The sequence below is a fragment of the Enoplosus armatus genome, chromosome 21 (genome assembly GCF_043641665.1).
Source record: "Enoplosus armatus isolate fEnoArm2 chromosome 21, fEnoArm2.hap1, whole genome shotgun sequence".
Taxonomy (NCBI): domain Eukaryota; kingdom Metazoa; phylum Chordata; class Actinopteri; order Centrarchiformes; family Enoplosidae; genus Enoplosus; species Enoplosus armatus.
This window is the reverse complement of record NC_092200.1, coordinates 19,992,352-20,006,287: the sequence shown is the minus strand read 5'-3', so window position 1 is coordinate 20,006,287 and position 13,936 is coordinate 19,992,352. Positions and strand designations below refer to the sequence as shown.

Below are 13,936 nucleotides of genomic sequence, written 5' to 3'. Positions count from 1 at the left end.
AGGAGAACACCCAGGAATTTGTAGTTCTCTACCACCTCAATGTCCAAACCCTGGATGTTCACCGGTGTGATGCTGGATGACTTCCTCCTGAAATCGATCATCATCTCCTTCGTCTTGCTGGCGTTGATGTGAAGCTGGTTGAGCTCACACCAGCTGACAAAGTCGCTGATGACCTCCCTGTATTCCAGGTCGTTCCCCTCAGACACACATCCAACGATGGCAGTGTCGTCAGAGAACTTCTGGATGTGGCAACTGACAGTGTTGTGTCTGAAGTCCGAGGTGTAGAGGGTTTTAAAAAAGTCTCTTGTTGTTGTTCAGCCAAATGAACCTGTTAGGGAGCTCCAAAGCTGTTGGGCCCCTCTTTTCCCCTACCGCCTCGGGTCCACACAGCAGTTCGCAAATGGCAGCCCCTTCCTTTATATGTCCATCGACCCAGAGACTCCTATGCTGGAATAGCACTACCCAGCTCCAGGTTTTCTGTGTGCCACTTCAGTTACTTGTGGTAATTTCTCCCTCCCTCTTCACCATCTACACCACGGACTTCAGCTACTGCACAGAGACCTGCCATCTTCAGAAGTTTTCTGATCACTCAGCAATAGTTGGATGTATCAGTAAGGGTGATGAGGACGAGTACAGGGCTGCTGTGGACAACTTCGTCACATGTGGGGGGGGGGACTGATGCTCAGTTTCATCAGGCACTTTGCCTTTAACTCCCAGTTATGCCACAACAAAATACACAAAATGAAGCTGATATTGCTTTACAATAAAAATGAAAAGAGTAAAGTAAAACAGAAATAATGAATATACAGTATGTATGTACATACATACAATAAGCACTTTCACCATCACCATCTTAATAACTGCAATCCTCTGAGACTGATCAGTAGTGTGGAGTAGTAATAAATTCGAAATAAAAGCAAGACTAAACATGTGAGTTTTAGCTGATGTGAGGCCGGGACCTGCACAGTTTGGGTCCAGAACTACAGGAAGCGTTGAATTGTACGAGTTCCTCCGAATTCTATGGATCTGAGTAGCCAGGGGGAAGTCCATGGACACATTTACAGGCAAGAACAAGAATCTTGAAATGGATCTCAAACCTCAATTTGGAAGTAAGCAGTGCAGAGACCTGAGAGCAGGAGTGATGTGATGCCTTTTCTTTGTGCCAGCAGTTCTGTGTGAACTGTGAATGTGATTTTTTTTACACTTTGTGTCATAAAAGCGCACATAAGCAAGCCATAATGTAGCATCTGGGTCATAAGGAAGATTATCCCTACAGTGTGTCTTTGTACAGAAAGGGTCATGGTGAAACACATTCAGTATTTTCTGTGGAATTTTAGAAGCACATCAATATTTTTGCCTCTTTAAGTAAATGAAAAAACGACGGAAAGAAAAAAAAAAGACTGTTGCAAACCAGTCTAAAATTGTTTTTTTCTTTTTTAAGTGACTTTCATTTAGGCAATACTGCCCTCTAAAGGAAACACGTGGCCATTACAAAGAAAAGGTTGCTATGTGCAGCTTTCCTTCCTCTGGCTGCTTGACTGTTTGCTTACTCTACTGGATCTGAATAGTCAAACGACTCCCCCCCCCCCCCCCCCCCCCCCCCCCCCCTTTCCCTGACTACATCTTCCACATGAGGTCAGGAGGTCAGATACAAGGAGATAAGAAAAGACAACCAGGGTGCCAAGAGAATCCCAGTGAGATGCAGATCCAAAGGCTGGAGGATCAGCTGCCTTTTTTAACTCTCTGGACTGAAATGTTTCGTCTGTCCTTGACATCTATGAGAGCATCAAGTTAAAAGAGCATGCTGTGTTGGTTCTACATAATTTCTCCTGGATGTTACACAAAAAAAGGATGAATGCGCTGCAGTGTGTTTAGTATGTCGACGTAGATACACACACAGCAGGTACATGCAGTGGAATTGTGAATCTATTCCAGTTGAATTCCTGCAAGAAAAGGGAAAACAACACTGTCCCTGCACCCCAAACTGAAATGTACTGACACTTCCCCCTCGCCTTCCTCTGCAATAAACACAGACTTGGAGCTCTGTGTCGTCCAGCCTCTCGTGTGGTCTGCTTGGAAAGGAAGTGGAGGCACATATTTTGACCTTTTTTTTTTATCATTTATTTATTTTTGGAGCTCAGAAAGTGCCCTGGCAACAGCAAAGCTTTAAACTAGTGCTGAGGGAACAGTAACAGGGATCATCATAAGGGTCTCTGAGAACAACTTCGCCGTGCCGCTCCAACAGGGGGCATCGGCAGTTCAGAGTCCCTGGTCCTTGTGTGAGCACAGTGCCAAGAGCTGCTGCATCTCTTTCAGTCAAATAAATGTTGCCCATGTCTTTTTAAAGCTGAAACTGTCTGGGCTCTTTGCTCTGCTTCTCATTGATGTGTTTCATAAACTGCTTTATTGTTTCTCTTGTAAAATATTTGACTTCATTTGGGTTCTTTTATTCTATAGTATTCTATTCTATTCTATTTGTTCACTATTTGTTAGTTGCTTTCTGGAGCTCTTCTTCAGTGCTGATCTCACTGATGAACACATTGAATGCATTTCCTGTGACCACTTCATAACAAAATAAAAAAAAGAAGTCAACTCGTGTTTCGCCTCGTCTTTTAAAGAAGAAGCTGCAGCAGTAGGAAATGTCCGGTTCGCATTAGCAGTAAGGCTCCTGGTTAGCCGTTGCTAGATTTGGTCTTTCCAGCGGTTCATACCATCAATATCTTCACTGCAGGACTTTTAATTAAGATCTGAGTACTGGTTCTTCAGGGATGAACTCATTGTTTTAAAACTGTGCGGTGCCGCCGGTCCTTTAGCTTGATTTGACTGATTTGAAACTAATCAGGATGCAAGACCAAAACCGTCCACTGGTTCCTTCTGAAGATGGAAATCTTTTAAAAATGGGTCACAGATTCATACTTTGAATCTTTAAGTTCAGTCATTTCCCAAACACCTGGGCACTGTAGTTCTTGGTAAATGTTACTCAAAAAGATTAGAATAAATAAATATTACATTCGTTGGGACTGTTTTCATTGGCGGATTAATCCACATTTGGTGCTCTAGTGAGTATTTGGGGCAGCAGGACGGCGTGTGTGGGACTGAGTCCAAATAAACTACAGTGTGTGTGTTCATGGTGATGAGAGAACATTTCACCCAGTGCAACAGTGTGGCTCATTGATGTGTTTTTAATAGTTTTTATGGCGCAGAGGATGAAGATATGTCAGACTGTGATACACACACACACAATACCTGTCTGTAGGAATACACTCACTGTTGGTTTGGGTCTTTCGTGGGATTTGTTGACAATAAGAAAAATATCAAAGCAATTATCATTCAAAGTTATCTGGATCATGACCGAACCCTTGTACTCCGTCCACAAACTCACTTTCAGATACAGCTGCTTCTTTCCTCAGAGGCACCAATAAAACAACGTTATTAACCAGAAGAGAACATGGGGGTGACTGAGAAATCAGAGAAAGATAAACCTTTAATAGAAAAAAAAGAAGAGAAATATTTTTACAAACAAATGTTAAAGGTGTCAGCTGGAGAAAAAACAGATTCAAGGCTGCTAAGAATGTTCTGCTATTTAACACGCAGCAAGAACCAGGAAACTCCAGATGCAACGGAACATGCAAATGATGTGAACACAATGCATTTCTATTTGCCCCATGTTATTTAATGGCTTTTGAGCGGGTAATGGCTGAATCATTGCTTACAGTGCACAGCGCAGCGCAGAGGTCCAACGTGTGCCACAGAGGCTGTTTCATCTCTTGCCACAGGGCTTCTTTAACCTGTAATTGAATGACATTCCTGCACAGCTGCAGTAAAAAAACAAAACATGCAGCCCTGCTCCAGTTTATCGTTTGACTACCGATCACACCTGATCCTGGGATTTCAAAATAAGAGCATGCCGCTGGGTTAGTTAGTCTCAAACCTGGTATTCTGACCTCTAAATGCATCTCTCAGTCTGTGTATGATATGAAACGACATGGCATATGTTAGCAGTGATTCAATATGATCCCTTACACACACAAACACTGATGCATTTTCACACTGTGGCCAGTCCACACATCTGTGTGTGTGTGTGTGTGTGTGTGTGTGTGTGTGTAAATCCACATTAGGTCCACACTGGTCTCTGTAGTGTCACATTCTGTGGCGAAGCTAGCCACGATTTATAAAGGCTGCCCTGACACTCCCACCACTCCCTCTGCCAACCAGAGGGAGGACTGTCACTACCAAGTCAGGGCTTCACTCTCTCCACTTTCTCCGGGAAACAAAGTGGCATTCATTATTGCTGCTTGCAGCTGGAAGAGAAAGGTAGGTAAGGCCCTGTCATCACGTCTCTGCTGCTCTGTGGAGGGACTTCTGTGGAGGGTGAGTCTGCCAACCGCTGGACACACATCTGTTCAGGCTGAGATCATGTTTTGCGATGTATATGTTTTACTAATCACTGTAAAGTGATGTTAGTCATGCAGAGACAGGGTTACAAACGTCTTTTTAAATTTTTTTTATTTTTAGAGAATATAAATGAACTCTATTGTCGTTGCTGGTTGTTTGTAGTGGTTGTTAATCTGCGGCTGTATATATGGTCCGCCTATGCATACATGTATCATTGCTGTTTTTAGTAGCCTTTTCCAAACTTGATGTTACCATGGCATGGGTTTGGTTTGGCCACAAGTGACCCGCCATCAGGACAATGAGAAGACAAGCTAAATATACAGTGTAACTGCATACATCGCCCTCTGTGATTATGGGTCAGCGAGGTCCTCTGCCTTAGTGCAAGGCACCAGTCTCTCTCTGTGTGTCTCTTGGCGTTTCAAAGTTATCCTGTTACTTAAGTCTGTAACCTGAAATAACCTGGTCCTTCCATCCTAATTGCTGCATGTACAACTCCTGAGCGAACTGGAAATGATGCAGAAGGTGTGTGTGTGTGTGTGTGATGGCACTCAAGGTAGTCAATGTAGTTTCATCATGTAAAGATCATTTCATTGCTGAACGTCAGAAAAGTATAGTCTGCAGAAGTAGTCACCTATTATCTGTCATCAAGAGGTTTTTATATGGCAGCTAAAATACTTTGGTCACTGGAGTTATTTTTGCCTTGGAATGGGAGTCATTCGTGCCATTGAATACCTTCAGGAGAGACTGACTATGTATGTAGAGTTTGAAAGAAGAAGTAACACCGCCTTCCTCCTCCAAAGGAAAAGTACAATTCATAAGGAATAAAACATACCCTTCAGACACAGTTGTAAACTTTAGGTAGATATTGCTGTGCAACCGGCATGACTGAGTCAGTTCTCGGACTTTGACTTTTCTCTATTTGGACTACCGTTGCATTTTAGAATGTTTTTGTTCCCCTATATGTGAACCCAGCACTGCCTACGTTATCCCGGTGATTTGGTCACATATTGTTCCCTCCACAAACCTTAGGAGAAAATTCTTTTCACCCGTCATCCAGCAGAGATCTGCTCTTTCGGCAATCATAACTTTGAAATGTTTCCCACTCCACTCTGCTCTGCCGCACTAGCTATGGCAGGCCGAGCGAGTCTGTAGAAATATTGGGTTTAACCCTGGGCAAACATTTAACTCTTCCGGGCGCGCAGTAGACATCTGTGAGATCACAAAAATACCTTTGAAAAAAACAACCTGCTGCTGGGTAACACAAATTATACATTTGACTTCACCCCTAAAACCTGCATAGATAAATGGTAAATGATCGCACTTATATAGCGCCTTTCAACCTTCACGGTTCCCAAAGCGCTTTACAGCTAAGTCTCATTCACCCATTCACACACCAATGGCGACGGAGCTGGTCTCCATCAGGAGCAACTTAGGGTTCAGTGTCTTGCTCAAGGACACTTCAACATGATGGACGCTTACATGACGTCACTACTCTAAATTCCATCTAAATGTAGTGTAAGTTTAAACAGAATTTAACAGAAACTACTCACTACAGTTGCCACTATAGAGTTGTTGCAGGGATGACATATTTTTGTTGGCAAACCCGGAAGTTAGCATCGCCCTGGTTCCCTCGACAAAAAGCCAATGGGATTTCTCCATGGGATTTTGGATTATTGCAGAAAATAAACTCAGTGGCAAAACAAAAGTTTATGATACTTACACGTTTTGCTCAGCAAGATAATCGTCACTAAAGAACACCATGATTTTTGAAGTGTAGTAAAAGTAAAAAGCTAACGTTAGGCTATAAACAAACTACATCACGGTCGCATTACTTCAACGTCACCACCGCTAAGCTTCACTTTTAAGAGAATATAGATAGATGTAGTATGAGTAGATGACTTTCCGTGTTCGGCATGAAGACGTTAATGTCCGTGAAAACTTCTATAGTCTCATTTAGCCACTTGTTAGCCACCGCCATTTTTAAGACACATAAAAGCTTCAAAATTCACGACTGGGGTATCTGATCTATTTCTTTTATGTCGTAGAACACGACATGAAAACCTCTTAAGCTTGTGTGTAACCACAGACCTTACTTAAGGCATCTAACCAAAAACCCATTCAAAAAAAGCCCATTGACTTCGAGACGAAGGAACCGGAAGTGTAAAAATGCTAACTCATTTCCGGGTTTTGGGACTCATTCCTGCAGCACTCTGTTAGAAGTTGGGCGCACTGGGAGCTAATTCTTAAGTCGAGTGCCACTAAACCATCGCAAAAGGAGACGGCGCAATGACGTACTTAAAAGAATGTCAAATGTCAAAAAAAAATGTAAAATTGTGTGGAAACTGTGACGGAAACATGATATTTCAGTTAGTTTCATGTATTAATGTGAGGAAGGTTACAGTCTCTTCATCGCTCCACACAGATCGGATGTCTTCGTCACTTCAGTGATGAGTGACGTTTCAGCCACATGCTTCATGCCATGATTTATTCACTAACTCTGTTTCCATTGCGTTTAGTTTCTGTTTTTTTTTTTTTTTTTAAATGCATCAAAAATGTGCATCAAAACAGGCGGATGGAAACATACTTATTGCCAACCATTTACCAAAGCATTCACTGCTGATTTCTTGTTGCATTTCGCTCATCTTTCAAACAGACATTGGGGTCACTTCATTTCACTCTTCTAGAGGCATAAAAATTCATCCCATTCATCACGTCTGCAGTTATAGAAGCATTGCATTATAAGTAACTGAAGGCCCTGTGAATCTGCGCTTTCAGCTGCACGACTATGCAATGATAATGAGCATAGTGTATGACAACAAAAATCACGTAATAATGGATTACTTAAACGCAGTGACTAGGACCAATGGAAAGCAATGACTAGTAAGTTGTAAAATCACATTCAAAATGTAAAAAGAAAAACAAAATACATAACATGCTTGGGAAAATGGTCAGTACGGTAGTTAAGTAAAATATATAACTTACAGGCTTCAACATGCACAAACACTGTAATCTATAATCTAAAATAATATCCTGCCAGACCTGTATCTCATTATTTATTGCTATGACCAAATGATATTCTATGTAAGGAATATATGGCAGGGCTGGAATTGCTCTCTACAGTAAACCAACCAAAGGCGCTGAGCAATCCCAGCAACATCTGTGCACAAGGAATGTTCTGTGATGCTGAGGCCAGTGGAGGCGGTTGATGTGGTCGGTGTGCTGCACTTCTGCCTCGCCAAATGTAGAGTGAGGTCTGGAGGAATTCATGCTCACTACCCACCTATCCACACAGTGTGCCTGTAATGACTAACGGGCTTTAAAATGAAAGAGCGAGGAACAGAGGAAAGGATGTAAAGACGGATCTGAGGAAGAGGGGGGGGGGGGGGGGGGGGGGTCCTTTTGAGGATCCTGGTGGAGACACTTTTAGAAATAGTGAACGGTTTGAAACGGTCCCCAGTGACGTGCTGTCTCAGTGTGACTCACTGTGGCCTCACAGCCAAAAGGCTTCAAATGGAAATCAAAGGAAAGAACTGTGAATGGCGTATACATATTGCGGAAATGATAAACTTATAAAGTTGTACCGTTTAGACCTGCTCTATATGTAAAGTGTCATTAGGTAACGTTTGTTGTCCTGGTCTTCGTCCGATACCTGAGGATACCTGTATTGGCACAGAGGTCTGGATGGATTGATTTACAACATCCACAGAATGTAGAGTATGTTTGGAGCCCACCATAAAGCCGACCATTGGAGAAAAAGTTTGTCTTACCATCATTAGTCAAATTTCCGATTCCCACGTTTTGGTGCAAATTTCCATAAAAATGAGAATGCAAGTGGGTGCTGCTGTGTGAATGTGAGCTCGCTGGTTGGTGACACAACGAGATGGCGTCACTAAAAGACCTCCGGTCGAAGCAAAAGACGATGGAAAACTCCTCTCTCTCTGGGCGAGAGGCCGAAGTACTTCCGCTGCGTTGACTGGATATGCAGCGTTATTCTGTTGCATTTTGTTTTCGGAGGTTTGTGTGTTTTTGGATTTGCACCGTTTCTGAAGCCGCAGCACATTCCTCCTAATGGAAATATTGTAGCTCCTTTGCCCTCGTTGGCCACCGTTAGGCATCCCTATTGGCAGGACAACACAATAAATTGAAAATCCTAACAATATCAGTTGCACCTATGTCTGAAAATGTAAGGTCCATTGTGACAGGACTTGCTGACTGCTTTGGGCTTCATCCCCTGCACACCCACACAGGTGTTCTCACCTGTTCTTGCTGATTAGCAACCTCTGCTCTGGAATTATATGAGGTCACCAAACTACATGAACCAATAAGGAAAGATAAAGGTGTAACCACTAACTCCCACTCTATCAGGTACAACCAAACTAAAAGAAAGTGACAGAGATGTTAATCAGGCATAGTCTTAGCATTTCTTTTTTTTTGGCAAATATGACCTAAATCTTATAGTCAGAATGTGAGAATGTGTTGCCATTCAGTCTTCAGACATTGTCAGTAATCACACCCATTGTTCATGCTGTTAGACAACACCACTAAAGAGGGTCCAGGGGTCCCTTCCGGATCTCTGTCACAGTAACTCATCTTATAGCTTGGTTTGGTGAAACTGGCCTAATTCATCAACCTGATTAAATTCACCAGCGATTAAGAAAGCTTCGCTCACTTTAAAGTAATGCCTATCAAAAGGGACCCTTTCATAAAATGTCCCCCCCCCCACATGAAACCCAGAAGAGGCCCAAACAGTCAACCCACAAGGGCTTGCCATGTTGGACCCATGTTACTGAACTCTCGTAGTCCATATTTAGGCCTTGCGGGGCCCACATGGTACCCACATGTAATTTATGTGGAGCGCACATGTGCATGTTGACTGGGACACTGTGATGCCTTTATTGTAGGCTGTAGGTATATAGCTAGTAAAGCAGATGCAAAGTAATGTAATGCAAAACATGTTAGCTATTAGCTATATCAGTTATATGATATTGATATTGTTAATGCACTTTCTATAAGCAGGAAACTGCACTGAAAAGATTTATTCATTACCAGTCGCGACAGCGTGCGACTGGTATTGTCCTCACCTTGTGAGTCCGTGTGTGTGTGTGTGTCACCATGGCAAAATGTGGTCCTGGGGGACACCAACTGTAGCTGAGCCACCAGAGAAGAGGTTTTCAGTGCTTTGCCAAGTGTTTATATGACTGTCTGTCTGTCTGTGGACACAACTGTGCAAGATGCGGTCACAAAACTTCACAGGTGTGTAGTTGAGATCAAAATGAAGGCGCCAGGAGTAGGTGGGTGGGTGGGGCATTGGTTCCATATCTCGATCAGCAAGTCAAACAAGAGAGAGAAAGAGAAAAAAGACATGGGGCTTACGGGAGCTGGGAGGAGACAAGGTTGTGGTAGCTGCACTCTCCTCAGCTGACTGATCCTCCCCTCTCTTTAAAGCCTCTGCCAGCACACTGCAGCCCTCTGCCATGTTTATATTTCTGTTTCCCCATCCTTCCAGCATAGTGCGCACGTTGTTATTTTCGCCGGCCCGGCCTTGCGGTCGGCAGGAACCATGTTTGCGCTGTGAAATGAACACAGGGTGAGCGCCGCAGAAAACACACTATTAGACCGTATGTCGCACGGCACAACATGAAGAGATTCGCAAAAGTGTTACACGGGGAAGGAAGGAAGGAAGGAAGGAAGGAAGGACGGAGGCACAGTGGAGAGGGAAAGGGAGTTGAGAGATGTGATTTCACAACGCAGTCTGCTGTCATGTGTCAACTCGATGTTGCAACACAGTCTGTTCATTGCCCTTTCAAAGAGTCCCTCTAATTCATTGTATTATGATGTGTGTGTATTTGTGTGTCACAAAGTCTTTGGTCTGGAGACAAGCTTTAGCACAAGCCTCTAATTGATAGTGCAACAGATAGTGAAACGTCTTCACTCACTGTCTCACTCATTTTACACACCCAGTCAAGTCAAACTGCATATCGTATTGTCCTATTGTCAATTCAGCATCAAAAGGAATGTCTCGCCCACGTTCCCAATGATGATTCACTTGACAGCCGCTGCAGGCTGCTTACTGTGTGAATGAATGAAGCAGAGCACAATTCGTCTTTGTTTGTCTAATCAGAACCGTCCTGCGTTGATAATAAAAATGTGAGTTACTAAAATGGTTCCTGGGGTGGAAACGGACTCCCTAGTGGCTCCTAGAGGACACAATGTGTATTATGCCCAGGAACATCAAAGTGTAGGGAGGACCAAGCAAATGCCCAGGATTTTTACTATTTGTAGAGCCTTACCGCTAGTGGCGCTACAATATGTCTCGTGGGAGGCACCACGGGTCAGTAGAATAAAAAGAGTTATGTCCTTGGAAGATTGAATGAGATATTTTCTGTGCAATGTGGACATTGCGGCTTGTGGGGACCATGATTAGATTGTAATGCTCTCCCTGTACAAGTGGGCATTTTTGCCAGACGAAAGGTCAAATACATAATCACAATCTGGGTGTCGCGAATATAACCACAGCAAATTGGTGCGGGCAAAGGATCGGGGGAGCTCACAGAAATCAGCTGTCACCGTTGTTGATTTCATCACTGATTTTGCCAGGTTGGACCGGACCGAGGTGGGCCGCTCTCCTACGGGAAGCCATGTTGCTGTGGTCATTATGGAATGCAATATTGCTGCTGACAACCCTGGAGGCTGCAGAGGAGGACGATGTCCGAGCAGGTAGGGCCCAACACCAGCAGGACTCTGTTGTTACGGCCTCACTTGGTTTGAGACAATATATTTACATCACATAGATTAGATAGTTTGTATGTTTAAGATATTTCTTTTTGATCACTGTGTGTGTGTGTGTGTGTGTGTGTGTGTGTAGGCTGCAGCACAGCTGTAAACGACCTGGTCTATATTGTTGACGGCTCATGGAGTGTTGGCTTCTCTGACTTCGACACGGCCAAGCAGTGGCTTATCAACATCACCAGCCAATTTGACATCAGTTCCCACTACACACAGGTAGTATAGACCACATTATACCGTGTGTGCGGAGCATGAACTGTCATCTCCATTCGCATTTTGCACCAATTTTCCGTTAAACCTATGGAGTCTGGAGTCATGTCAGTACCCACAGTAGCCAAAAAACATTCTGAGTGCCGCAGAGTATCAGCAAGTCTGCGCTCCACCTACATGAGTTTGCTTTGTGTCTGCTGTAGGTGGCCGTGATTCAGTACAGCGACACTCCTCGTCTGGAGATCCCTCTGGGGAAACACCAGGGTGGAGCAGAGCTCATCCAGGCCATACGGAGCATCACCTACCTGGGAGGAAACACACAGGCAGGACAGCATGTTTTTCTCTTTACAGCTGATCTTGAGATGCAGATTTAAGCGCATCCATTGTTTGGAGAGTTTTTAATTAAAATAGCTACTTGCAATTTAAGCATTTCTCTATTCCGCCGATTATTTAGTTTGCCGTTTGTCATCAACACAATCACCAAATTGGTTTTGCCGTGACTTTGCGCCAGAAAACAGGCACGGTTCTGAAACTTTTCGTCTATAAAATACCAGTCTGGCTCACCGGATGTAGGCTGTTGGGATAAGTCTGGCGACTATTTCAGACGCCATTCTCCTCCCCTTCTGCCAGCTGCACGTTACTGATTTCAAAGTCCGTGGTTTTAGCGGGTCCAGTGAGCTCCTCAAGAACTAAGATATAGGTAGGCTTCACCTCTAGGACACCGATGATCAAGGTATGCTTGTCTTTTTTTTTTCACAGTAAAAGTTGTAAAATCAACTTTAAAAAAGCAAAAAAGGTCAGAAAAACTCAATTCTGTTGCTTCTGCTGCTTGCCCTGGTGGAAAATAGGCCCCCTGCTCTTCACCCACCAAAGTTTATTATGGATGAATAAATCACATTCATTTCACTGTGGATATTTAAAATGTACGGAGACAATTGAGTTGTTTTTTGTTTTAAAGTTTGCCCTCTAAAACAGCTTGGCAGTGTTCATGGGTTGGAAGCTGATAAGGGTTTATGACCATGGAACCCCAAATGTCAGATTAAGTAAATAATTACGATTTAAATATCACATGGATAAATTAATAGCGTGACACGATTTAAGAAGTTATTCAAACTTAACTTAATGATTGTGACATGTTAGTTCATCCTTCTCATTTTCATAACAATAGACATTTTTGTGCCCTTTTTCAAGTCTGTTTTCATTTCAACACTTAATATATAATAACATTGGCAGTGGTGTTGTCACCACCCTCTCACCTTTCAGCCAATCACATAGCCCCTTCCTCTCATAAGCTAGCAAGCTCAATGCTACTAGATTTAGCTTGTTAGCGCGTGCTATTTAGGCCAACAACATGCATGCAGTAGGGTAGTGGAAGAATAAAACCATAAAATGTCCTATAAACATCTTCACTACTTCCAGTGCTCCATCAAAAAACAAGAAACTAATAAAGTGGCGATGGCTGAGGCTGCTTATGGAGAGGCAGACTACACTTAGGCAGGCCCAAGGGTGCCAACATGTAGCAACCCCACAAGCACAGAAATGGTCAATAAACACGCTTTGGTTTGCTGTACTTAAAAAAAATATATAAATACATATCCATCCCTATGAATTCTGAATTTTAGTTGATGGCTTGTCTGCGGTATCCTGTTGTAATCTGCTGCTATTTGCTTGTTTTTCCCCCACAGAGATTTAAAATTTTATAAGATTTTATAAGATTAAGATTTTATATGTTTGTACAATTTAATTTGCACTCGGATGTGATGGGAGCTGGTGAACATACTAGTCCCCTCACGGCATGGTGGCGTTTTTCACCACTCCACCAGGCCATCACTGTTTTCTGACTGTTTTGCAGACTGGCAGGGCCATCAAGTTCGCCGTGGACCACGTCTTCTCCTCCTCCCAAAGAGCCAGGCAGGTCAAGAACCGCATTGCTGTGGTGGTTACTGATGGCAAATCTCAGGATGACGTGGTAAATGGTCACTTTGCAATGTTCAAGTTTATTTGGATGGCCACTAAATCACAGTGGCAGTGTCAAGGAACTTGAGAATTATCAGTGTGGAGAAAAAAAGAATATAAGAAAGAAGAATATAACCTGAACAAGAAAACACCATCTGGCATTAGATAGCCACACTTTCTATGAAAGCTGTCATGTTTGTTGTATTTTTGTGGTTCTGTTCCTCTTGCATGAACCCTCTGTCAGAGGCCTAATTGGAAAGCCTCTTAACCATGAGAGGCACATATGTCTATGTTTCTTTAGGTGGACGCCAGTATGGAGGCACGAGCTCAGGGCATTACAGTGTTTGCTGTGGGAGTTGGCAGTGAGATCACCACCTCGGAGTTGGTATCCATCGCCAATAAACCATCATCCACCTATGTCCTGTATGCCGAAGATTACACCACCATTGACCGAATCCGAGACTCCATGGAGCAAAAGCTCTGTGAAGGTCAGTATATGTAGTTTATCTATCTCCTTGGCTTGTTTATTAAGTATTTTCTCAATTCTGCAGGCTGTGTGGTATAGAGTTGCGAAACGGGAGCGGCCGCT

At 43.3% G+C, this 13,936-nt stretch overlaps 1 protein-coding gene across 1 annotated transcript in view; it reads left to right on the top strand.

Annotated features, from left to right (window-relative positions):
* The first annotated feature begins 4,328 nt into the window (after positions 1-4,328).
* LOC139304376 (collagen alpha-1(XXI) chain) overlaps positions 4,329-13,936 on the top strand; it is a 56,312-nt gene continuing 46,704 nt past the window's right edge. Inside the window, exons 1-6 of the mRNA XM_070928304.1 lie at positions 4,329-4,371; positions 10,993-11,112; positions 11,261-11,397; positions 11,595-11,714; positions 13,244-13,360; positions 13,649-13,835. Of these exons, the coding sequence (XP_070784405.1) occupies positions 11,034-11,112; positions 11,261-11,397; positions 11,595-11,714; positions 13,244-13,360; positions 13,649-13,835 (640 nt within the window). The 5' untranslated portion in view covers positions 4,329-4,371; positions 10,993-11,033. The remainder of the gene's footprint in view (positions 4,372-10,992; positions 11,113-11,260; positions 11,398-11,594; positions 11,715-13,243; positions 13,361-13,648; positions 13,836-13,936) is intronic.